The sequence below is a fragment of the Marmota monax genome, unplaced genomic scaffold, assembly GCF_021218885.2.
Source record: "Marmota monax isolate L192 unplaced genomic scaffold, Marmota_monax_Labrador192_F-V1.1 WCK01_AAM20220418_F8-fsc00008, whole genome shotgun sequence".
In the NCBI taxonomy this organism is placed as follows: domain Eukaryota; kingdom Metazoa; phylum Chordata; class Mammalia; order Rodentia; family Sciuridae; genus Marmota; species Marmota monax.
In genome coordinates this window covers 20,412,851-20,439,102 of record NW_026694432.1, presented here as the reverse complement: position 1 = coordinate 20,439,102, position 26,252 = coordinate 20,412,851, and the positions used below count along the sequence as shown (strand labels likewise).

Below are 26,252 nucleotides of genomic sequence, written 5' to 3'. Positions count from 1 at the left end.
ACGCTGCCAGATTATCCTTCCAGGAAATGGAGACCCAGGGCTTATGAAGATTTCCCTCCTAAGAATTTGAGTAGTAACAGGGAAAATTTGCAATATAAAATTCTCTAGCAAAGGTACTACTGCCTTCTCAGAACAAAGCAGTTACCTCAGGTAAGGTCAAGTCACTGGGTCAGGCAGGCCACTGTGGTTCCTTCCAGAAAAGCAAGGTACTCCTCCCCATTGCGCTCTCTCTCTCTCTCTCTCTCTCTCTCTCTCTCTCTCTCTCTCTCTCTCTCTCTCTCTCTCTCACATACACACACACACACACACACACAATATCCAAATATCCCTTGTTTTTTAAGAAAACTTATTTCAGATGTTTGCACCAAGATTGCTCTTCTGACCATTAGTGCCCCTCTCCAGCTCTTGACTAGAGATCAGAGTACAGCTCACATCACTTATATGTGCTAAGTAGTTTCATACCTTAATCCTCACAGCAATGCATATTACCATGTTTCCTTTGCATATGCAGAGACTGAGGCTCAGAGCAGCTAAATCACCTAATAACTAAGGTCATAAAACTGCTTATGTGTTAAGAGTAGGAGAGGAGCTGACTTCAAGCCTCACGATCTTTAAGCAACTACAGTTATTTTCAAACTGTGTTTACAGAGCTCCCTAGAAGCTGCCATGGGATAGAAGCACAGGTTGTCTGGGTTTCCTATTTTCACACAACTTCGGCTAAAATAGCCACACATATGTCTGTTTTGTATATTGGAGTTTCATGAGTTAAAAATAAGTTTGAAAAGAACCACATTGTGCTGTGATACTCTGTTTCTGTTTGGACTTTCCAAGAAACAAGAAAGCCTTTTTCTTACTCTACTCTCAATCTGACCACTCCAGAGCTTGGCAGAAAGAAATTGTCTTAAATGATTGTAGAGTGGACCAGTTTTCTGGCTCACTCACCAAGTTAACGTTTCCTTGACCTGGTTCTATTCCTTATTCCTTTAAATTCTTCACTCTATTCACAGGGCCCACCTCACACAGTCCACATCCCTGCTTTGTTTGGGGTAGAGAAGGCAGGTTTCTGAGGGCAGGTTCCCCTCCCCTTAGGATACCCGTCCACCCCCCCCCCCCAGCCTCACCTACTCATTGAATCAGGAGCCAGGAATGTCTGTGGGGGCAGTAAACAGGTATGTCACCCTGGGGGTGCCAGAGGATGATTCATTTCTCATCTCCACCCAATCTTCTTACAGCTCTGGGAATTGTAACTCTTTGTCTAGAGATTAGAGAAATCCTGGACTCTTAAAAGCACGGAGTCTTCTAATCTGTGAGTGGTACTGCATTTAAAAATCAGATTATGGTAGCCAATAAATGTTTATTGTAAGGGAAGAATGGAAAGAAGGAAAGGAAAAGGGGAAGGAGGCAGATGGTAGGAAGGCAGGCACATTTTCTCTTTTATTTTCCAGAGAGAAGCTTCAATCTCCTTGTTTGACTACAGTGGGGACTGAATTTTAGCTCAAAATAGATTATGTGACCTCTGGTATGACTTACAAATTGGGGAAAATCTTTCTCAAATCCCAATCTCCCTCCTTTGCTGTTTCTGTAACTCCACAAAGCAGTGTGGAGGTGCCAGAATTAAAAGACTGGAAGAATTCAGAGGTCATGACCCAGTGCAAAGGGAAGCACCAGGAGATATTTCTTGAAGCTAAATTTACATAGCAAGCATGTTGCTTAGGACCTGATATTTACTTGGGATTTTAAAATTTTATTTAAAAAAATTTAAAGACATGGTCTGAGCTGGGTGCATACTTACAACTCCTAGTGACTTGGGAGACTGAGGCAAGAGGATTTAAAGTTCAAGGCCAGCCTCAGCAACTAAGCAAGACCCTAAGCAACTTAGTGAGACCCTGTCTCAAAATAAAAGGGGCTGGGGATGTGACTTGGTGGTGAAGTACCCTGGGTTCAATCCCCAGTATTGGGGTGGGGCTGGGAACGAGACAGCAACAGGGTCTGGCTGTGTTGCCCAGACTGTCTTTGAACTCAGGCTCAACCAATCCTCCCACTTCAGCCTCCCAAGTAGCTGGGACTACAAGCTTGTGCCACCATACCCAGCTCTATTTGGGATGATTTATAAGGGGTTTCTTCTTTCCCTCCTTCATATCTGCTTCAGGTTTTTGGAATGAGGAGGGTAAAACTGAAACTAAAACTAAAACCTTGCTGTGTATTCTCACTAGAGCATCTTATTAGTACTCAAATTTTATATATATATATATATTTTTTTTTTGTTGTTGTTGTTGTTGTTTGAGGTGGACGTAACATCTTTATTTATTTTTATGTGGTGCTGAGGATCGAACCTAGTGCCTCGCACATACCAGGCCAGCGCGCTACCACTTGAGCCACATCCCCAGCCCCAGTACTCAACTTTTTTTAACCTCACAAGCGTCAAATGCCCAGCTCATCCAGAGCCCATCAGTCTTAGCCAACCTGAACACTTGGGCCTCTGAAACTGTCTGGAGCTAGTTCCCTGGCAGGAAAAGAAGGGATACAATGGGTGGGAAATGAGACATGTGTTTTCCCTTATCCTCAGTAGGCATGAAGCCACAGCAGATGTATGCTAATCTGGGGTTCTCTTTTCTAAACAGGAGAAGAAGAGGGAGTGGGCAGCCCAGATCAGTTTGGGTCAGGGCTCAGTAGCAGGGGTAAGAGAAAAGAGAAGGTAAAGGAGAGGAGGGATCCGTAGGAGACTTAATAGTGTTGGGTATGTCTGTCTAAAGTCACCCCCACCCTCTCAGGATTTTTTTTTTTTTTGGTGGCATTGAACACAGGGGCACTCTGAGCTATATCCCCAACCCTTTTTGGGGTTTTTTGGTACTGGGGATTGAACTCAGGGGTATGCAACCACTGAGCCACATCCCCAGCTCTTTTTTATATTTTGAGACAGGGTCCTGCTGAGGGCCCTGTTAAGTTGCTGAAGCTGGCTTTGAAACTTGAAATCCTCCTGCCTCAATCTCCCAAATTGCTGGGATTACAGGAGTGCACTGCCACACTTGGCCATTTAATTTTTAATTTTGAGACAGGGTCTTCTAAGTTGCCCAGGCTGGCCTCAAATTTGTGATCCTTGTGTTTCAGCCTCCCAAGTGGCTAGGCTTATAGGTTTATATTACCACACCTGGCTCCCTCTCAGGATTCTTGAGACAGGACTGAAAATCCCTCAAATCTACCTTCCCTTTCTTCTTCCTACAGATCCTGATGGAATCAAACTTCTCATCGTGAGCCAGCTGTTGGTGAGCATTTTGCTAACTCATACAGACTGGGTATGTTTCAGCACTGTGGGCTGTAGGGCTCCCTCCCTCTTAAGCCTTTTTGTTAGGCTGGGAACCAATGATCTGTGGTCCCTAGTGAGTTCTTCCAAATTTCACACTGTGTTCCAAGTATTGGAGTCTCCACTTCAGAGTCAAGAAATGCACAGATCCTAATGGTAAGGCCAGTAGAGATATCAGGAAGAATGACTCAGTAAGACATAAAGTGGCACTCTCTTTTTCTTTTAATATTTATTTTTTTAGTTGTAGTTGGACACAATATCTTTATTTTGTTTACTTATGTGGTGCTGAGAATGGAACCCAGGGCCTTGCACGTGCTAGGTGAGCACGCTACCACTGAGCCACAACCCCGGCCCTAAAGTAGCACTCTCTTAGGAAGGATTTCAGTAATATGAATCCAGAACCTGGGATATGTGAGCTATTTCACTTGAGTTAAAAATCAGAGACTCAGACAAAGATTAGGGTACAAAAATGTTAATCATAGAACTATTTTCCATTACAAAAGCTTGGTGTATTAGTTTTTCATTGCTGTGACAAAACACCTGAAAAATCAACTTAAAGGAAAGATCTATTTTGGCTTATGGTTTCAGTCAATGGTTGGCTGGCTCCACTGTTCCTGGGCCTGTGATGAGGCAGTTCACCATGGCAGAAGGGTGTGGCAGAGCAAAGCTGTTCTCCTCATGGTAGTCAGGAAGCAGAGAGAAAGAAGAAGGGGGCCTGTGGACAACCACATCCCCAAGAACCCAGTCTCTTCAATTAGGTCCCAACTCCTATGGTTTTCATCATCTCCCAAAAGTCCATTTAAATTATGAAGCCATAAATGGATCAATCCACAGATAAGATCAGAGCCCTCATAATCCAGTCACTTCCCAAAGGCCCACCTCTGAACATCGCTGCATTGGGGATCAGGCCTTCAACACATAATCCTTTGGGGGATACTTCTTAATTAGCCATAGTACTTGGTAGTGACTTATAGGCTAACCATGGGAGTCTGGATAGGTAAACAAGGTTATAGCCATACCACCAAATGTTATTATGTACACATTAGAAAGGTTTTTATATATTTTTTAATTACATGGAATAGTGTAACTGAAAACAGTGGGATACAACTGGGTTCGGCAATCCCAGGTACTCTGGAAACTGAGGCAGGAGGACCACAAATCCCAGGTCAGCCTGGGCAACTTAGTAAGACCCTATCTCAAAATAAAAAGATCTGGGGATGTAGCTCAGGAGCGGAGCACTCGCCTCAGCTTGCACAAGGCCCTGGATTTTACTCCCAGTACCAAAACAAGCAAGCAAACAAGGCAATTATAAAATATCCCAGTGATATAAATGGTATCACCCTTATGTAGAGAAAAATAAGATTGAAAGAATACATCTGAATCAGAAATTTATTATTGGCTGGGCTAAGCTACTTGGGAGGCCAAGGCAGAAGGATGGCAAGTTCCGGGCTGGGCAACTTAGCCAAATTCTGTCTCAAATAAAAAATAAAAAGGGCTGGGGATATAGTTCAATGGTAGGGTATCTCTGGGTTCAATTCACTTACCCTGCCCCCCAAAAAAAGGAAAAGGAAAAAAATTTATTATTAATTATAAATGCTAATGATTATTTCTGAAATAGGATTGTGGGTGACTTACTTCTTTTTTCATTTTCCAAGTTATTTTATCTGGAAAGAAAAAAAAATAGTCATAAGGTTGACTGCTGTGTGTCAGCCACATTGGAACATGGTCCTTTCCTGCCCATTTCATATTGAATGAGCCTCACAGACATCTCTCCCTTTATACTGTGCTTTCCCTATGCCATCACCTCAGTGCATGCACAAGGAAATGAAAATCATTTTGCTTGGAGACTATATTTATTTTCATTAAAAAAAATTTTTTTTAGTTGTCGACCTTTATTTATTCTTATTTATACGGTTCTGAGAATGGAGCCTAGTGCCTCACATGTGCTAGGCAAGCACTGTACCAGTGAGCCCCTCTCCCCAACCACCAGGAACTACATTTTTTTTTTTTTTTTTAGAGAGAGAGAGAGAGAATTTAAATATTTATTGTTTAGTTTTCGGCGGACACAACATCTTTGTTTGTATGTGGTGCTGAGGATTGAACAGAGCGGCACACATGCCAGGCGAGCGCACTACCACTTGAGCCACATCCCCAGCCCAGGAACTACATTTATTGAGGGGAAAAAAAAATTGAGGCCTGAAAATAAGGTTCTGGATTATTTCCATCCATCTCTACTGCATGACTAGAGAGAATAAATGCATAGGGCTCTTGGATATGAGGCCATAAAGTTGTAAATGACACGCTCCAGCCCCCACACCTGACTTGTTTTGGTGGGAGTCGGAGCCTCTGATGGGTAAGCATTAAAACCCATGACCACAGCTATTGATACTGTTTAAAAAACACAGCACCCACCTCACACCCTGATGAAGGACTTGTCCAGCAGCCTGGGCGTCAGGATTCCTGGGCTCCAGGCCCTACAGGTGACTCACAGCCAGCCCCAGGCTGTGCCTCCTGGCCTCAGTTTCCCTGACTTATTCTGTGGGTACTCCCACCTACTGTGCAGGGTGTTAATGGAGGTAAGGTGCTTTGAACTCCTCAGATGAAAGAGGCTAGGGAGGGAGCACCCAGTTATTATCCCCTCTATAGCCCAGCGTGGGAGCTGAGGTCGTCTGCTTTCATACTGTTCCAGCTACAGGAGCCTCCTCATAGCCCCCCACTCTTCTGCTTTCAGCTCCAGGTGCCAAAATTGGGAAGCAAAGATCAGCTGCCTGTTTTTTTTTAGGTATCAGGGATTGAACTCAGGGGCTCTCGACCACTGAGCCAGATCCCCAGCCCTGTTTTATATTAAGACAGGGTCTCACTGAGTTGCTTAGCATCTCTCTTTCGCTAAGGCTGGCTTTGAACTTGTGATCCTCCTGCCTCAGCTTCCCGAGCCACTGGGATCATAGGTGTGTGCCACCATGCTGGGCCAGTGCCTGTTTTAATGCTGATTCAGAATAGATTTTCCTAAACTGAATTATCCAACTGTTCAAACCACCAGCGACCTTTCTCCTCAATTTATGATTTAGTAGTCTTAAAACATTTAGAGATGCCTAAATTCTTTCTCATGTTTGGCCACAAATACTGTGGGTTAAGAGCTTATCTAATCCACCCCCTTTGAAGTCTGGGGATTGAACATGGGGCTTCACACATGCTAGGCAAGTGTTCTATCACTGAGATATATTCCAGTTCAAAGGCTGTTAACTATCAATAGCAAAGGAGAGACACACACAATTCAAAAAATTGGGAAACAGCAAGGCTGACGTAAGTTTCAACTCCTCATCTGTTTTCCCCTTCTAAAATGGGTAATGCTTTAGTGACAGTCCCTGCTTTGTCAATCTCCAGGGGTTGTGGTGATAACCACCTGAGGATGTGTGTGGAGGCACTTCATAAACTGTCAAATTCTTCACAGATGTTAACCAGCTGGAAGGTGTATACAAATGAGACAGCTGGCACAACCCATCCTAAGCCGAGTCCCCTCCAACAGCCAGGTTACAACCACAAAAATAAGTCTGGGGTGCCACCTCCTGGTTGGAAATATGAATGTCATTCCCATCCAGCATTAAGAATGGTCAAGGAAGCACAGAGCAGTATTTCCTGGCTTCAAATCATCTTAATTTTTACACACCCTCATAACAACTTAATTCTTTCTTTTGGAGAGGCGGGTAACTGGGGATTAAACCCAGCGATACTTTAGCACTGAGTTACACACCCAGAACTTTTTTCTTTTTTTTTAAGACAGTCTTGCTAAATTGCTGAGGCTGACCTAAAACTTGCAATCCTCCTGCCTCAGCTTCCCAAATTGCTGGAATTACAGGTGTGTACCACCACTATGCCTGGCTAATATTTTTATTTAAACAACTCACTTTGCATACATTTTTCATATCTGAAGCAAACAATCTTTCAAACTTTTGACAAGCTAACACTTGCCAAAAATAGAGCAAAATCATGAAATAAATACAACGAAAATAAAATATTAAATAAGGTTTAGCTAGGAAATGTCACCTGTGAAGGTCTGAGTGTGAAGTTCACTGTTAAAACTGAAGAGTGACAAAAGCACATGACTGGAGAGTAGGAGTCAATCCTCTCGTACAGCTGAGTCTGCACTACGGGGAAACACTGACCTGTATGAAGAAACATGACCCTCTGGAGGGTCTCTTGTTCTGCCCCAATTCCCTGGGCCTGAAGGATTGAAGAAAAGTTTAAAGCCACAAAAAGTAGAAAATAAACTCTATTATGTGCATTTCATCAAAACCCAAGGAAAGCCAGTGTTCAGCCTGCTGGTGGTACTTCTGGTGCAGCAGGGCCCAGAGCCCAGGGCATCACTGAGGGAACTGTAGGTGCTCTGCTCTTTGTCATGCCTGGCTTTTTGTCCAGAAGTCCTTTGCCAGCTGGAGGACCTGCTCTTGGGTCTGCAGCCTGTGAGCTGTCTGCTGCTTATAAGGAGCCTCCACTTTCCCCAGTGCTGGGTTATGCATCAGGGCCCAGCTTGTTGCTATAGCTGCATGGCTTCTTGTTCCACTGACTGGTCCGAGGGTGCCAGGTACTTCTCTTGGAGGCCCAGCGTGCTGGGGAAGGGTGAGTCAAGGCTGACAGTAGGCACAGGACGGAGGACTGGTCTGGGCGGTACTTAACCTCTACTGAGGCCCACCCTCCAACCATATCTAGCAGACTCCTCCCATCCCCCTCTTTCCTCATAAGTGAAGTCTCAGGCCACAGGTAAAAGGGACCAATTAGGTCTGAGAAGTCTCTAAAGCCTCCAGATGTATATGTGTCTATATTTGTTTCTTTCCCACATAGCTGAAGATCAGAGGACCACAGAGCGCTAACCTTCCAGCTTTGTTAGGGCACATGCTACAGAGCCAGAGAGAAGAGGTTCAAATCCTGATTTTTTTTTAATATGTATTTTTTTAGTTGTAGATAGATACAATGCCTTAATTTTACTTTTATGTGGTGCTGAGGATTGAACCCAGTGCCTTCCACATGCAAGGTGAGTAATCTACCACTGAGCTACAATCCAGCCTCTCAAATTCTGATTTTTGCCATTCCTTTTTTCTTCTCTGTAAAATATCACTTGAAAGCTGTTGTGAGGATCAAATGAGACTGTGAATATGAAGTTCCTAGTATTGTGGTTGGCATATAGTAGGTCCTCAATAAAATTTGTCACTTCATTGCCAAGAAAAGAACATATGGAGGCTCAAATAAAATGATAAATCTCTTCTTGGCTGCAGAAAGTGACTGCATGTGTGAAGCAGCTCCTTGGTCCTGCTCATTGTACTGCCATAATTAATTTATTAGTTTTCCGAGGCAGGGTCTCACAATGTTGCCAAAGCTGGGCTTGAACTTGCACTCCTTCAGCCTCAGCCTCCTAAGAATCTGGGTTTACTGGTGTGTGGTATCATGCCCATCTTACTGCCATCATTTTATAACTCATTTGTCCTTGGAGTTTTGTTTCCTACATGTAAAACGGCCTGAATAAGTGTTGGCTAGAATTACTTTCCTCTATACCCAAGGACTCTGGAGCCCCCTTTGTCTCCAGCTTCTTATGTAGATGCTGAATCTCTCAGACCATAGCCTCTGTGACCTGAGGGACACCCCTACTGGTCAATAACCCAGTTCCAAAGATTTGTCTCTTAGACAGCTCTAGATGTCCAATGACCCTCTTAAATAGCACATCTGCCAGCTCTCATCCCTTCAAATGAGAAACCTGCCCCCTCCTTTTGTGTGTATGTGGGGGGATTCTAGGAAGTGAATCCACAGGTACTAGACCACTGAGCCACATCCCTAGCCCTTATTTTTTTTATTTTAAGACAGGGTCTCACTAAGTTGCCCAGGCTTGCTTCAAACTTGCAGCCCTCCTGCCTCAGCCTCCCAAGTTGCTGGGATTACACCTGTGCATCTCCCTCCCCACCCATCCTCCTCCTCCTCATCCCAGTTAACTAGCACATCCCACTGTCTAAGCCATAAACTCGGGGGTCCAACTCTTAGTACTTACTGAACGCTGGCTCTCTGCCCTGAGCTGAAGGCCGCACTCCAGCAGAACACTCAGGCCCTCCACTGCGAGTCCTGCCCACTTTCCCTCATGCCGGCATCTCTTCCCCCTTCACATGCAACACACCAGGCAAACTGAACCCTTTGCACTTTTCCCTAGTGAGCAAATGCCCTTACATTTTTAGGCCTCTGTAGCTACTACATTTCCAGTCAATATCCTCCTTTGTTCTGAGTACAGCCACCCTGAAGCATTCTAAGGGACCAACCTTTGCACATAAGAAAGATAGTCACCAGAGAGCCAACTGGTCACCACCAGGGTGGTGATGGCACCTCCCATGGCCATTCCTGCACCCCATGCTTTATACTCCAACTGTGGCCAGGAAGCAGGTGAGTCTAGGGAGTAAGGATACGAGGAGAAATGGAAGTCAGCTCCCACTGCGGCAGACATCATGGCCTCCAAGCTTCGCTGCTCTTGTACCCCAAAACAGTAGCCGTTGGCCTTATCCACAGCCTGTAGGACTCGCTGGATGCTGTCCTTGTCCTGAGCATGGAGAATAAATAAATGAGTGAAAGACAGGTATGCAGAATTGAGGCTATACCAAATGGCCTACAATCTCCAAACACATCCTCCTCACTCCTCACTCATAATGCTCTTGTGCATGTAGCTTCCTGGAGTAGTTCTGTGTGTCCCAGAGGCCTAGCTAAATCCCATCTTTCCTGACTACCAACCCATCCGGATCAGAATGGATAAGCTCCTTTATGAACATTCAGTCCACTGGGTTTATTCTAGCTACTTGGGAGGCCAGAGCAGGAAGATCACAAATTTGAGGCCAGCCTCAACAACTTAGCAAGACCTGCTCTCAAAATAAAAATAAAAAGGTCTGGGGGTGTGGCACACACATGTAATCCCAGTAATTCTGGAGGCAGGAGAATTGTAAGTTCAAGGCCAGCCTCAAATATTTAGTAGGACCCTCAGAAAATTAGAAAGACTTTGTCTCAAAATAAAAAGGACTGGGGATGTAGCTCAGGCCTGGGTTCAATCCCCAGTAAACACACACACACACACACACACACGAAAATAAAGAAAGACCAAAAAAACAGAAAAGAAAAAGAAATAAGACAAGTTAGTTCAAGTCTACCAACTGCAAAGGAATCTAACAGCATCTGAGTTTCCTACGTATCTTTGCAGAAAGCAAGATGAGACGCACAGAGGTGGGATACTGCTTTGCAAAGTCAACAGTTACCCAGATAAATGGGCCTAATCACACTTGTTACTAGTCAAGTCCCTTGTTGATAACTTTCTGCATTCATCCATTTTCACACTGAGGAAAAAATGTGTAGAGAGGATCCAGTGATATACAACAGATAGGGCAAACTAAATCCTGCCCACTACAGGACCTGCTCCAGAATACAAGAGAGCCCAATGATAGACTCAAGACAGAGACCATTGTTTAAGCTCTGAAAGCTTTATATGCCCTTGGCTAATGAATCCCAGGCATGCCAGAGTGTATTGCCAAGGGGAAGAGATCTCTCAGTACCTGTATGTTCAGAGGGATAAAGGAGACCAGGCTGTAGTCTTCAATGAGCTGCACCAGTTTCTCGTTGAGCTGGCGGTAGTGGCGGAAGAAAGGGTCAGAAGCCAGGTGGTCAAGCAGATAGGAGAGGTCAAGGACCTCTGTGTAGTAGTCCAGGTTGAAGGCTAAGGGGAGAAACCAGGGTTCAGGAGCAGCCAGCATCAGGCTGAAGACCTGAGGACTGAAGGGCTGAGGATGTTGCTTGGTGGTAACATAGACACTTACTAAGCATGAGGCCCTGGCTCCCTACACCCAATGGAGGCAAAAAAAAAAAAAAGGCCATAATATATGGGCTTTGGGTGTAGCTAAGTCATAGAGTGCTTGCCTAGCATGTGCAAGGCACTGGACTTGATCCAAGTACTGCCAAAATATTTAAAACCCGCAAAGACTGGGGCAGATGTATTTTCTTTAGTCACTCCATACTTCTTGCTGCCGTGAAATGAAGTTAATAAGAAATACTTGGTTTCACCAGCTATCTCCGTCACTTACTAGCTATATGGACAGGTCTCCATCTCCATTGTAAGCATTAAAAGCTATAAACCGGAGCACCTCGTTTATAGGTGACTAATGGTAGTAAATAACAATTTCAAATAGGTATTGAGAACTGTGTTTAGTCCCTGCCTCATGAAGCTCAGCCTCGTAGCACCTGCAGGGCCTGGAACACACACACTACAAGGACTCTGTAAGTACTGGTCCAGTTGAATTACTGATACATTCCAGGCATGGCCTCTTGGGTAAATCATTTTCCCTTTGTAAGACTGTTCCTCCTTTTTTAAAAATATTTTTATTAGTTGTTCAAGGATCTTTATTTTATTTACTTATTTATTTATTTTTTTTTAAATTTTTTAATATTTATTTTTTTTTAGTTCTCGGCATACACAACATCTTTGTATGTGGTGCTGAGGATCGAACCCGGGCCGTACGCATGCCAGGCGAGCGCGCTACCGCTTGAGCCACATCCCCAGCCCTATTTACTTATTTATATATGTGGTGCTGAGAACTGAACCCAGTGCCTTGAACATGCTAGACAAGTGCTCTACCACTGAGCCACAACCCCAGCCCAGTTCCTTCTTTTTTTTTTTTTTTTAATATTTATTTTTTAGTTTTCGGCGAACACAACATCTTTGTTTGTATGTAGTGCTGAGGATCGAACCTGGGCCGCACGCATGCCAGGCGAGCACACTATCGCTTCAGCCACATCCCCAGCCCCCAGTTCCTTCTTAATATAAAACAAGGAGACCCAAATAGATGCTCTGAGGTCCCTGAGTCAGTTCTGTGAATTAATTTCCCACTGAAAGAAGGAAAGTAGGTCTCCCTACACTGTCCATTTCTGCCCAGAAAAGTCAAGCATTTGGGCTCCTTGGCAGGAATGTCCTGAGATGAGGTGGCTCCTCTCAATGTACTGACATCCCTTCATGTCTTGAGAGGTAGTTAACCTCCCTGAATAAGGTCAATGTCACTTCACTTCCCCCAACAACCTCCCTCCCTGTGTACTAGTCATTTTAGCTTTTCTTCTGTAAGCTCCTTTATGGCTGGATATGCTATTTAGGGAACCAACACCTCTGGTACAACAGAGCACTAATTCAGCAGGAGAAAAATGTTGGCCACTGGGATCCTAGACAACTCCCCTGCATCTCTGCTATGTGAGGACAGTGTCATAAGGTGGCTGTTCACAAGTCAGGAGGAGGCTCTCACCAAACCTTGGATCTTAAGACTTCTCAGTCTCCAAAACAGAAATAAATGTTTGCTGTTTAAACCATGTGGCTAATGGTATTTTTGCAGCCCAAACCAACACAAAGCCTTTACCCTTACTGGACCCTCTGCCTAGAACAGTCCTCCTTTAATTGGCTCTTCACCATTCAGATGTCACTGCCTAAGAGCAGTAAGACATTCTTCCCTCCCAGCCACTCACTGTCTTATCACCTTGTTTCCTTAACACATTAACATCTGTAGCCCTCTTATCTCGAAAATCTACAATAGCATGTGGCACAAAATAAACGGGCAGAAGTTAGGACCCGCTATGGCTGCTACCACGCAAGGTCCCAGAGGTAGCGTTCTTCAGCTGAGATCTTTTTCACTCCAGCCCAGCTGCTGCCCTATTCTTTGCCAACCCAAAACAGGAACTCTTACCCAGTTTCCCATAATGCTCAATGAGGTCCATCTTGGAGAGGAGGTTGACGTGTGGCAGCTCCACATGCAACATGGTGGCCAGAGAGGTACATAATACTGAGATGAACTTGGCTGGGTCTGTGCAGTAATGAGAATCCACAAGATGGACAGCAGTCAGCTGGGAGGGGAAGAGACAGAGTATGACCTCGGGAGGCAGGGAACATTTTGGCTTGTTGTTTCATCATATTAGAAGCTTGAGGGCAGACTGTAAACCTTCTCCATAGTTTCCTCCTGGTCCTGTTTTGTTCTAATAGCCATCCTCATGCTCTTCTCCCAGAAGATATGGGGTCACTTTTTCTCCTTTTTTGTTTGCAGTACTGGGATTGAAACCAGGGGTGGTTTACCACTGAGCTACATCCACAGCCCTTTTAATTGATTTTGAGACAGGGTCTCACTAAGTTGTTCTTTTTTTTGGTGGAGGTGCTGGGGATTGAACCCAGGGCCTTGTGCATGCGAGGCAAGCACTCTACTGAGTAATATGCCCAGGCCCTAACTTTTTTTTTTTTTTTAAGTTTTCAATGGACCTTTACTTATTTTTTTATGCATATGTGGTGCTGAGACTGGAACCCAGTGCTTCACATATGCTCGGCAAGCACTTTACCACTGAGCCACAACTCAGCCATCCCCTCTCCACTAAGTTTTGAGTCTCCTCTTGAACTTGCAATCTTTCTCAGCTTTATGAATGGCTGAAATTACAGAAGTCCTTTTCTCCCCCCCCCCTTTTTTTAAAAAATAAAATGCCTGGCACAAAGCTCTAAGTGGACAACAAATTCAAATCCCAACAATACATCTGCCTCCATTCTTCCACTTACTCTTGTCCACCAACTTTATATATAAAACTCCTTCCCTATTTCCCAAAGTGTCAAACTGGGTACCAACAGATCGTTTTACAGGTAAGAAAACAGAAGTTCAAAGAGATCCCACCCAGAACACACAGCGAGTCAGTGGCAGAGACAAAATTGGAGCTCATAACTGTTTTTACTTCAAAGCAACTTGGTCCCTAGGTCACTGTGTAACATGAGGGCGTGGACCCTGTCTTCCTTAGTTGCTCCACCTGCAAAATGGACCTGCCCAAACCGAGACGCACCCTGAGATCCCACTGAGCCATCTGCGAGAATATGCTGCGAAGGGCGCCGTGGTGCGTGCACAGCTCCACCTGGCCTGGGCAATCGAAGAGGAAGTAGTGGCCGCGGAGTGGGTCCAGCTTGGCCCGCAGCCAGTCCAGGTTGGCTTCCAGGTACTCCATGCAGTAAAGCAGGCCGCCGTTGGGTCCCAGCCTCAGCGCATCCATCACATCACCCAGTCCCACTAGCTCGCCCACGTCCACAGCGCACTCGTATGGCAGCCCTTCGTTAGCCGGGTCCAAGTTCACCACCGCCACGCGCCGGCCCAGCGCGCGCAGGAACTCACTCATGCCCAGGCAATACGTGGTCTTTCCTGAGCCCGGCGGGCCGATCACAGCCTGCCCGAAGGCCGTGGCCGGAGCGGCTCCCGCCATGGGGAGAACGTGGTCCGGAACCGAACAGATGAACCCAACGGGAAAACAGGGCGGACACCTGTATAGGAGATGAAACTACGGGCGGGAGACCACCGACGTGGTCTCTGCAGGGAATGACGACCGCAACCTAGGGAACCCGCGCCAGGAAAGGGCAGGAAAGGGGGCCGGTACTGAAGGCACCAGCTCTCGACTTCCGGGCGGCGTCGGAAGCAGCGGGGCCGGGAGAGGAAGTCCCGCCCTAAGGCAGCGGCGCTACCAAGCTGGGCGTGGCCACACAGAAGGGACTTTCGCTGTGGGAGCGTGGGTCTGTCTTGGGGACTTGGCGAGCCGAACAGCACCAGTCTTGATCCTCTGACTTTTCCCCAGGCCCGGATAAGAAGAGAAAAGCGATGTCCGGTCGTAAACCTTTTTATTCTCCCATTACGTCGCAGGCCCGGGCCACCTCAGGCGGACTCCCCGTAGCTGGGTCCCAGCCAGTGGGGGCAGAGGCGGTGGATTGTCTGTCCAAAAACCTTCTCTTCCAGGGACCACAAATCCTTTCCTTTCGCCCTCTCTCTGACCTCCATGGGGCTTCCTTCAGACCCCCAGTGAAGATTGTGCTAATGGTCTCAGGCAGTCCAGCTCAAGGTACTGCGCAAGCCCAAACAGGGACTAAGGGTAGGAGACGAATGAGGAAAGGTCCTTAAGCCCTAATATCCAAGGATTGGGGGCTGTAAAAAGCCCTGAGGTAGAGAACGGACAAGCAGCCAGGGATTGCTGCTTCCAGACTCCTTTCTGCTTCGGTAGTAAACAAGGCCCAGGCAGAGGGCTGTCATCCTGCAAGGAAGCCTCCAACCCTCACTTAGGCTCTGAGGGGGTGTCCAAGGCACAAGTGGAACCCCTCACAAAGGCCATGTCTGTCCGAAACTTCATGCTGGTGGGTGGCTGACGTCGGAGCAGTGACTCCCTCTGGTCCTGGGGTAGAGGCTCATCATATATGGTGGAGATGAGCCCCAAGCCAGTTCCACGGGGCCTCTTCGGTTGTCCAAATGGCTGAAGCTTCTCTCCATGGTACCTGGAAAGAGCTCTCAATAAGAGGGCTGCTCTCTCTGAAAACTCAGTAAAGGGGTTGGAAAAGGACAGGGAAATAGCTGCTACATATCTGTGTCTGAAAGACACAGCTGCCTTTTTTTTTTTCGGGGGGGGGGGGGTACTCCTCTGCTGGGAATCCAGCCCAAAGCTTTGTGCATACCAGGCAAGCACTCTACCACTGAGCCACACATCCAGCCCCCCAAAAAGAGCTTTATATCTGGAATTTTGCTCTCCAGCCTCCAGATCTATCTATTGACAGATAGTATCAGCAACAAGGGACCACAGATAGAACTTCTATCACATCACTACAGACTCCCTAACAGCTTTCAAGTCCAAACTCAGACTAAAAGTAAAAACTCTCCCAGGAGATCAATGACTACCTTGTCTTAGGGCTTGGTCTAAAATAAAAATGAATAGTGCCAGATCTACTTTTTTTTTTGGTACCAGGGATTGAACTTGGGGTCACTCAACCACTGAGCCATATCCCCAGCCCTATTTTGTATTTTTTATTTAGAGATAGGGTCTCACTGAGTTGCTTAGTGCCTCACCATTGCTAAGGCTGGCTTTGAACTCGCCATCCTTGTGCCTCAGCCTCCCGAGCTGCTGGGATTACAGGTGTGAACCACCACGTCCGGCTCAGATCCACTTTTTCCTTCTAACTTTGCTTTGAAGTTCATCCCCTAGGACACTCGGCACCTATCCCAAAACTAGCAGGAAGGCTGGCTTGAGTCCCTGGGAAGTCCCTAAGCCACACTTACCCCAATCCACGCTTACATCTGGGATGCTGGCCATCACCATCCAAGGCCTCAGGTACTCCTGAGCAACTGCTGCCCAGACCCTGGCCCTCAGCCCAGCCCTGCCGCTCCATCACTCTCCGGCCAATGCCCTGTAGAGAGAAGGGACAAGATTCAAGAAATGGGGCTCCTTCCTAGAGCATGAGGATTGGGGATGGGACAAGGAATGAAGACAAAGAAGGAAAAGAAAGGGGTCAGTGGAATGGGCACAGTGCTCACTCACCTTTGTGTGGCGCTCAAAGGTGCCCACCTGGTGTTCAATCACAGAGCCATGTTCCTGGCCATCACGGAGTCTCTGTTCTAGCCGCATTTGGACAGAGTCTCGGGCATCCTTGTCTCCACCATCTGAGGAACCAGAACCCAGTTTGCAGAAGGGTTCTTCTCAATGAAGGGGCAGGGGAGGGACCAGGTTTCTAGGATTCCCTCACAAGATTTACTGATATATTTTCTTGGTATCCAATTATATTACCTTCTTTCACTCATTAGAGGGGAGTGTGCCAAGAGTAGGAACCATGGCTCTCCTCATCATACAGATAAAGAAATTTTGGTACAGAAAACTCACAGAGCCAACAAATGACAGATGAAATCAGAACCCAGGTCTCCCCCCAACCCCAGGTAATTTTTTACTTCAGAGCTATGCTCTGATCAGAGCCTGAGTTCCTGATCACCCCACTTCACCAGGGCCTACTCATCAGACTCAGACCTCCCTGAGGACTGTCCTCATGTGTCCTTTCTCCTCACACAGCAAAAAAAAAAAAACAAAAAAAAACAGCCAACACTTAAAGTACTCAAGATGTCAAGTAGTCAGCCCTCTATATCTACTGGTTCTGCATCTGTGGAAACAACCAACCGTGGATTGAAAATACTCTGGAACTTTTTTCCCCCAAATTATACAATATAATATGGTTATAGCATTTGCATTGTATTAAGTCATCTGAAGATGTTTTTTTTTTTTTGAAGAGATAACGTAAAGCATATGAAAGGATGTGTGTATGCTGTAAGCAAATACTGTGCCATTTTATTACATAAGGGACATGAGTATCTGCAGATTTTGGTATCTGTGAGGATCATGGAACCAGTCCCCTGAAGACAGCAAAGGAGCTGGTCTCATATCTGTTTCAGTCAGCTAAGCACGCCTGGCAAAGTGTCACCCCAAGGCCAGGACAACAGTTCTACCCCTTTTGCCACCCCTTGCCCTGTACCTTTGTCGTAGTACACACTCATGTCCACATCCCAGTCATCAGCTGTCTGTTCATCAAAGTCTGCAGAGAGAGAAAAGCATTCAGCAGAGTGGGTTAAGAACTGCCAATTCTGTTGACAGCTAAACATGGTCCAGAATCTGAGGCTTTTGTTTGTATTTTCAGGAGGGTAATTCAGAATTGGAACTGAGGTGTTTTTCTGTCCATCCCACTGATCCTTCACTCCAAAAAGGGATGACTGCTCTCTCATATACAATAAAAGTAAGCCTGTTTCCTAGCTTTTTGTTTGGGTTCACTGTCAGGGAATCCACCGTGGGGAACAAAGAACCCCGAAAGAGCATAGAGAGTTCAACTGCTCTTGCCTGAGTGCCATCCTCCAAAAATTTGGATCTTAAACATCCTCCCAAAACCCATGTTAAAATTAGCTCGATCCCAGTTTGAAAGATGATGAAAACTTTTAAGGGTGGAGGGCCTATAGCACAGTGGCATGTGCCTGTAGTCCCAGCTAAACAGGAGGCTGAGGCAGGAAGATCACCTGAGTCCAGGAGGTTTTTTTTTTGGGGGGTTACCTGGGATTGAACTCAGGGGCACTAGACCACTAAGGTACACCCCCACCCTATTTTGTATTTTATTTAATAGAATATATTAATTTTGTGTGTGTGTGTGTGTTGTGCTGTGGATTGAACCCAGGGCCTTGTACATGTGAGGCAAGCACTCTACCAACTAAGCTATAACCCCAGCTCTTATATTTTATTTAGAAACAAGGTCTCACTGAGTTGCTTAGTACCTCGCTTTTGCTGAGGCTGGCTTTGAACTCGTGATCCTCCTGCCTCAGCCCCAAGCCACTGGGATTATAGGCGTGCACTACCACACCTGGCAAGCCCAGGAGTTTGAGACCAGCCTAGCAACATAAGGAAACCCTGTCTCAAAGTGGTGGGGCCTAGTGAGAGTTTTTTGGGTTATTTTTGGGTGTGACCTCAAAGGGGCCTATTACACCCTGGTTTCTTCCTTCTTTGCATCCCAGCCATGAGATGAATGGGCTTGGTGCACTATGTGCTTCCCTGTCAGTGTGCTGCCTCACACAGTCCCTTCCCCCCAAAAAAGCCCCAGGGTCAACTGACCTTGGAATAAAACCAGTGAACCAAAATAAACCTTTTCTCTCTAGAAGCTGATATCTCAGGTACTTGTTACAGTGACAGAAAGCTGACTAACACCACCTTACCTCCTTCTTCCTCCTGCCAGAACTGGGCATCAGTGTAGAATACTAGGCCAGAGCCACCCTTCTCCCACTTAAGCTCAATCTCCTCCTCAAAGAGCCGTTCAGTGGTCCGCTCCTGCCTGGTCACATCTTCATGCAGTGCTTCATGTCGCTCCCATTCCTCACCCCGGTCATCATCCTGGAAAAAGGTGGAAAGAGGTGACCTTACTGTTCAGCTGCCGACCTCACTTCCCTCCCTAAAGCCAGGCATGGTGGCACTTGCCTATACTTCCAGCGGCTGGAGAGGCTGAGGCTAGGAGATCAGGAGTTCAAAGCCAGCCTCAGCAACTTAGCGAGGCCCTAAGCAACTCAGTGAGACCCTTTCTCTAAATAAAATACACACACAAAAAAAAAAAAGGGCTGGGGATGTGGCTCAGTGGTTAAATGCCCTGGGTTCAATCCTCAATACCAAAAAAAAAAAAAAAAGTTCCCTCCCTAGAAGGGTCCATTCCTTCAGATGTCTCAGAAGCAGCACATATTTGGCCCTTGAAGCCTTCACCACCACATCTTACCATCCCAACATTGCTCAAAATAATTTGCTCCTCCCACGAGCAAAACTCACTTTCAGTTCTGTGCTCCTGGCCATGAAGATCCTCTTGGCTGAAATATGTGCCCTCTCCTCCCACACCAGTTAGTTCTTCACTTGGTTAAAGTTCAATCCCTCAAGTCCTATAGCCTATTAAAGGCCTACAGGTTTCTCACCAGTCTCTGAACTCTCAGTGCTAATCAACACACACTGTTTAGGCCTTTACGCCTTATGTTACAAAGAAAGAAAAGGCAAGAACTAACTGGGACTGGGGACTGGACTGGGAACATAGCTCAGTTGGTAGAGTGCTTGCCTAGTATCCATAAGGCCCTGTGTTCAATCCCCAGCACCACCAAAAAAAAAAGAACTAACAAGTTGTCCTAACAAAACCCATCTCACTTGATTTTATATATGAGCCAAATTTGGACAAAGGAGTTGAAGAACTATCTATTTTGCTGACAGAGTTAGTATAGAAGCTGGTGTTCAGTCCACTGACTCAAGGTCAGAAGCCAGTGGTAACTGCTCAGCCACACAGAGAAGGCACACAGAGGATAGAGAAGTAGCAAGGAGGACTGGGTTCCCATCCCAGCTCTGTCTCTGCTTCCTTAGATGATCTTAGGCAAACTGAACATCTCTTCATCAGTACATTTCTATGAAAAGGAGCCTTCCTAAGGTTAAAATAGCTTTTAAATTAATTTTGAGATTTGTGATTCAGTATTAAGGTGTTTTTTGTTGTTGTTGTTGTTATTAAAAAAAAAGAGAGAGAGAGCACACACCTGTAGTCCCATTGGCTCAGGCGGCTGAGGCAGGAAGATTGCATGTTCAAGGCCAGCCTCAGCAACTTAGTGAGACCCTGTCTCAAAAAAATATGGGGCTGGGATTGTAGCTCAGTGGTAGAGCACTTGCCTAGCATGTGTGAGGCACTGGGTTCGATTCTGAGCACCGCATATGAATGAATGAATGAATGAATGAATGAATAAATAAAGGGCCTCATTGACAACTAAAATATATAAATAAATAAATAAATAAATAAATAAATAAAAATAAAAAATAGGGCTGGGGTTGTGGCTCAGTGACAGAGTGCTTGCCTAGCATGTGTAAGGCACTGGGTTTGAGTCTCAGCACCACATATAAATAAATAAAGGTCCGTCAATAACTAATAAAAATATTTTTAAAATAAATAAATAAAAATTAAAAATGGGCTCGAGATGTGGCTCAGTGATTGAGTATCCCTGAGTTTAATCCCTGGTACCAAAAACAAAAGGAACTTTCCTTCCTTCCAAGGGAATGAAAAGAAGTACCATTTAAAAAAATCTTTTTATATAAACTGAGTGCAATGGTGCATGCCTATAATCCTAGCAGCTCAGGAGGCTGAGAGAGGAGGATCACCAGTTTAAAGCTAGCCTCAGCAACTTAGCAAGACCTTGTCACTAAATAGAATACAAAAAAGGGCTGGGGATATGGCTCAGTGGTTAAGTGCACTGGGTTCAATACCTGGTACCAAAAACAACAAAAATCTTATATAAACCATGGACCCTCTCCCTCAAATATACATATGTATATATGAATACATATATACACATATATATACACACATACATACACATATACATATACGTGTGCATGTGTATATATACATATGTATATATACCTATATATTGGCATGTACATATATGTATAGTGAGTGTATATAGACACACATACATATATACATGCAAATCCAGTTTTATAGTCAATGTCAGGGAGTTCTCATACTCCTTGGAAGCCCCGTGAGGACCCCAGGTTAAGAATCCTTGTAATATATGGAGCTCAGCAGCAGAGCGCTTGCTTAGCACATGTGAGGCACTGGGTTCGATCCTCAGCACCACATAAAAATAAATAAATATCCAACTACAACTAAAAAAAAAAAATTTTTTAAATCCTTGTAATATATAATTGAAACATAGTATTATTAATGCTCTGGCCTCTTTAAGCTGCCAACAAGGACAGGGTGTATAGTGTACTCACATCATCTGAGTGAGACTCTTCTTCCTCCTTTTCCCTTTCATCCTCTAGATCTTCATAAGGACCAGCTGGTGTATCTGCCAGGCAGGTTCCCTGGGGTATTTCCTCGCCCTCGGCTGTGTACACATGCTCTTCTTGTTCCACAGTCTCTGAGTCCTCATACTCAAAGGGCACATTGCCGTAGCGGCGAGAGGACCCCGTCTTAGGGAACTGGAGCTGCAGCTGGGTGATGATTCGGGGTGGTAGGCGACAGGCCCGAATCAACTCCAAAAAGACCCGTAGGGGAGTCCCCACATTCCCATTAGGCATCAGCACTGGTGGGTTCAGTTCTGGCAGCTGCCTCAGGTCAGCCAGGGTGAAGACTTCATTCTTGGCCTTCCGATTCTGTAGTTCCTTCCGGGTCTTAAATGGAAAAGAGCCCAAACCTTGAGAAGAAAGAAGAATGGACTTTGAAAACCAGAAGCCTCCAGCAATACTTGAGCCAGAAATCAGTCAAGGTTTAAATCCATTACTCTACTGAAGTTCCCTTTCAAACTTCTCTGAGTCCCTCCCTACAGCAGTTTCATGCCACTTCTCATCACCTTGGCTGAGCACATAAGTTTCTCACAGATTTGGCTCCTGCTGACCTTTTTTCCTCCTCCTCCGTTTTTTGTTTTTGGCACTGGGGTTTGAACCCAGGGGAGCTTTACCATTGAGCTACATCTACAGTCCTTTTTATTTTTTGAGACAGGGTCTGAGTTGCTTAGGGCCTTGCTAAATTGCTGAGGCTGCCCTTGAATTTGTAAACCTCCTACTTCAGTCTCCCAAATCACTAGGATTATAGGTGTGTACCTGCACCAGACTTCTCTCTCTCTCTCCCTCCCTCTCGGTGCTAGAGATTGTAGGGCCTTGTACATTCTAAGCATGTAGTATACCACTGAGCCACACCCCCAGCTTCATACTGACCTTTAGCATCTCAACTATCACCAACTCTCTTCTCCTGCACTCTCTCATAGCCAGTGTTCTAGCCACACCAAACAATTTAACATACCCAGAAAGTTCCACAGAATTTTTCATCTCTGTGTCTCCAAATGCCATTTACTATGAACACCATACTTTCCTATAATTCTTACTACTTTCAATATCTGGATTAAAAGCTACATTTCCTAAGGTCTCTAGGAATTCAGTTCCTCCCTCCTGTCACTCACAGTACTTAATAAGAAGCATAGGCTCTAGCAGGGTGTGGTGGTGGTGTGCACCTACAGCCCCAGCTACTCGGGAGGCTGAGGCAGGAGAATCACTTGAGCCCAGGAGTTCAAGGTCAGTCTAGGATATATAGTAAGCCCTTGTTAAAAACAAACAAACAAACAAACAAAAAAAAAAAACTGGGCACTGTGGCACACGCCTGTAATCCCAGCAACTCAGGAGGCTGAGGCAGGAGGATCACGAGTTCAAAGCCAGCCTCAGCAATGTCGAGGCACTAGGAATTCAGTGAGACCCTGTCTTACAAAATAGGGCTAGGGATGTGGCTCAGTGGTTGAGTGCCCCTGCGTTCAATCCCTAGTACCAAAAAAAAAAAAAAAAAAAAAAAAAAAAACATAGGCTCTACAGCAGACACAGGTTTGTATTCTGGCTCTGACACTTATTAGCTCTGTAATCTTGGGCAAGTCACAAACTTCTGCATTCCTCAGTTTTCTCACCTATAAAATGGGAATAACAATAGTTTCTATCTCATAGAATTGTTGTATGGGATCAATAAGACAATAAAAGGCTGGCCAGGCATGGTGAGGCACACCTGTAATCTCAGTCATTCAGGAGGCTGAGGCAGGAGGATTACAAGTTGTAGGTCAGCCTCAGCAACTTAGGGAAACCTTATTTGAAAAAAAAAAGAAAAAAAGACTAAGGATTTAGCTCACTAGTAGAGTTCCCCTGGATTCAATTCCTAGTACTGTGAAAGAAATAAGGAAAATAAAAGAAAGAAAATGATGGGCTGGAAGTGTAACTCAGTGATGGGGTTTGATCATCAGCACACATTAAAAAAATAAATGTAGCCATTTGGGCCAATGAAGTGGCTGAGGCAGGAGATTGTCTCAGTGTGGGCAACAAAGTGAGACAGACACTCTTTCTCTCTTTTTGGTACTAGAGATTGAACCTAGAGGCACTTTACCACTCGGTCACATCCCTCTCCCTTTTGTTTTTCTTTTAAGGCAGGGTCTTACTAAGTTGCTTAGGGCCCTGCTAAATTGTTGAGGTTGGCCTCAAACTTGAGATCCTCCTGCTTCAGCTTCCCTAGTCACTGGGATCACAGATGTGTGCCACTACATCCCACTAATGACTCTGTCTCTTAAAAATAAATAAATAAAGCCAGGCCCAGTGGTGCATGCCAGTAATCCCAGCCACCGAGGCTGAGGCAGGAGAATCACAAGTTTGTGGCCAGCCTGGGCAATTTACCAAGACCTGGTCTCAAAATTAAAATAAAATAAAATGGGGTGGGAATGTAGCTCAGTAGCACAGCAGACCTACATTCAATCTCTAGTACAATATACCCAAAGTAAGAAAATGAAAGGCCTAGTACAGTACACAGAGTTAACCCAGTAACTATTAATAATTAGAATAACAACTCTAACAATTACCTCTTTCTAAATCTGTTTTTCTCTGTGGATTCTGAGCACAGAGTGTCCAACTGTTCTCTGCATACCAGTTAGCATCACATTAGGTCTAGAAATATAGCCATCTGTTAAATGAATAAATGGGAGGACTATGCACTGTATTTCCTATTTCCCCAAATGATTACCAAAGCAAGTGGGAACTATCCAAAGCAAAGAAATTGGAAGGGTGTCAAAGAGAGTGCAAAAGGGCTATATGAAAATTGTCAGATCAAAATGGAAACACTTATGCCAAACATTAACAAAATGGAGGAGGCAGGAGGTCTTCACCCACATTTCCCTGATAAAAGGCACTATTGCAAGACTGCCAAACCACAACCTTGCACAAAAGCTACTATGAACCTTAAACAAAAATACTTCTATAAGGACATCTACCCAACAACTGCCTGTTCAATCTTGAACTGACTCCACCCTTATTATTGATCCTTGTAAGCAAGGATCATTGTTTCAAAACAATTTAGGTAACCTTCCACATTTCGCCTTTGAGACCCTTGTCTACCTTTGCCTCCCTGATACACTTAAGGCCCTCCAAGGTTCACCATGGCACATGGATCCCCGACTGCAATTCCTCTTTGCTCCCAAATAAACTTTTTTTTTGAAGAACCAGTCTCTCTACTGCTTATATTAGGTTGACAAAAACTTGATTTCCTTTTTTGTCAGTGCAAAATCAACTTCTCTGAGAAAAGATCTCAGAGAGGATCAAATAAACTGAAAAATGGATGATGGAGCATCTGAATAGGCTTCTCTCCTTTGTTAATTCCTAAGTTAAACTAAGGTTCAAGTTGGGCCTGAAGCTCTGTCCAGAAATGACCTAACCTCTGAGTAGTAAACAGAGAGGTGTAACTTATCTTAGCCACCCCTCGGGAAAGGTGCCTTTATTTTTGAGCATGTAGGCCCAGTCCATTATCTTTTTTTTGGGGGGGGCGGGCGGTGGGGGCATACAGGGGATTGAACTCAAGGGCACTGGACCGCTGAGCCACATCCCCAGTCCTATTCTGCATTTCATTTAGAGACAGGGTCTCACTGAGTTGCTTGGCGCCTCGCTTTTGCTGAGGCTGGCTTTGAACTGGGGATTCTCCTCCCGAGCCGCTGGGATTACAGGCATGCGTCACCGCGCCCGGCTAGTCCATTATCTTTTATACTTATACCTGATGCCTCAGTGGGTAGCCTAAGTCGGTGGATGACACAGCGACCCGGGAGCCAAGTTCCTAGAGAATCCAGCCACCGGCGTCCTGAGTACATGCGAAGAAACCTCTGGGCTTTAGCCAACCCCCGAACAGAGATGACGCAGCAGCAGGTGCGGGTCTGAGCGGGAGCAGTGTTCCGAGTGGAGAAACTTCGGGCATCGGTGGCCGCAGTCTGGGAGAGAACCTGACCCTCAGCAACAGGATTGGCAGAAGTGGGGACAGAGTCGGGAGTGGCCTGGGGATGGGCCCGCTCCGGCCGATGCCGGTAATGGAAACAGAGGAAGCCACCGCCCGGCTGTTCCCGGAACTGGCTAAAATAGCTCCGTAGCTGGGCCGAGCGCAACCCAGAGGGGATACCGCTCACTACCAGGTAAACTGTCGCCACTTCCTCCGCCTCGCCGGGCAGCGCCATCTTGGATTGTCACATGATCGGCTAGAACCAATTCTCACGAGAACATCGTGAGACTTGCTGGACGCCCGTGTCGCGAGGTTTTGAAACCGGTAATCAGATTGGTGAATGTGAGACCTGTTGTTGGGAAGGCCCGGAAGAAATGGTCCACGTCCCTTTCCCACAAGGAACCTGCGATTTTGGAAAAACTCACCTGAAAAATGGAACAGTAGAGCTCTTTAAAAAGGGTCCAGTGTGGATCAAGTAGAAAACGTGCAGGAGAGAGCATTTTAAAGACATTTAGCTGTTGTGTGTCACCCAAACTTTTACCAGTCTTCCTCAGTTCAGAATCTGTTTAGCCGTCCATCATTTATTCTTCCAAAATATTAATGAACTCCCACAAATCAGTAAGAAGAAACTAACTCAGAAAAATGGACTGAAGATAATTCACAAAAGAGGGAACACACGTTTGATTATAATGAAAGGCGATCTCAATAAAAATGCAACTATGTTGAGATTCGTTTCACTTTCACCACATTGGCAAAATTTAAGACTCAAAAATATAAGCAACGATGTGCAACTGGAGCTATTATACACTGTTGGTGGAA

The 26,252-nt window shown here is 45.5% G+C and overlaps 2 protein-coding genes across 2 annotated transcripts; both read right to left on the bottom strand.

The window, feature by feature from the left end:
* Nucleotides 1–3,757: 3,757 nt before the first annotated feature.
* Gpn2 (GPN-loop GTPase 2) lies at nucleotides 3,758–14,825 on the bottom strand. The gene is made up of 5 exons (XM_046469177.2): nucleotides 14,162–14,825; nucleotides 13,036–13,192; nucleotides 10,870–11,030; nucleotides 9,742–9,872; nucleotides 3,758–7,908 (listed from the first exon to the last, which is right to left on the bottom strand). Exons 1-5 carry the CDS (start codon nucleotides 14,570–14,572, stop codon nucleotides 7,836–7,838), a joined length of 933 nt encoding a protein of 310 aa, XP_046325133.1. The 5' UTR covers nucleotides 14,573–14,825; the 3' UTR covers nucleotides 3,758–7,835.
* Nucleotides 14,826–14,964: 139 nt separating this feature from the next.
* On the bottom strand, nucleotides 14,965–25,705 carry Gpatch3 (G-patch domain containing 3). The gene is made up of 7 exons (XM_046469176.2): nucleotides 25,218–25,705; nucleotides 21,428–21,849; nucleotides 18,859–19,033; nucleotides 17,640–17,699; nucleotides 16,661–16,782; nucleotides 16,402–16,529; nucleotides 14,965–15,626 (listed from the first exon to the last, which is right to left on the bottom strand). Exons 1-7 carry the CDS (start codon nucleotides 25,666–25,668, stop codon nucleotides 15,410–15,412), a joined length of 1,575 nt encoding a protein of 524 aa, XP_046325132.1. The 5' UTR covers nucleotides 25,669–25,705; the 3' UTR covers nucleotides 14,965–15,409.
* Between the last annotated feature and the right edge of the window lie 547 nt (nucleotides 25,706–26,252).

Coding starts and splice junctions, on each gene's coding strand:
- Gpn2 (XM_046469177.2), bottom strand. CDS start 14,572: ATGGCGGGAGCCGCTCCGGCCACGGCCTTCGGGCAGGCTGTGATCGGC. Junction 13,193..14,161: donor TGGCTCAGTGGGATCTCAGG/GTGCGTCTCGGT, acceptor TTCCCCTCCCAG/CTGACTGCTGTCCATCTTGT. Junction 9,873..10,869: donor TTATCCCTCTGAACATACAG/GTACTGAGAGAT, acceptor CTCCATGCTCAG/GACAAGGACAGCATCCAGCG.
- Gpatch3 (XM_046469176.2), bottom strand. CDS start 25,668: ATGGCGCTGCCCGGCGAGGCGGAGGAAGTGGCGACAGTTTACCTGGTA. Junction 17,700..18,858: donor CTGGCAGGAGGAAGAAGGAG/GTAAGGTGGTGT, acceptor CTCTCTCTGCAG/ACTTTGATGAACAGACAGCT. Junction 15,627..16,401: donor AGATGTAAGCGTGGATTGGG/GTAAGTGTGGCT, acceptor AGCTCTTTCCAG/GTACCATGGAGAGAAGCTTC.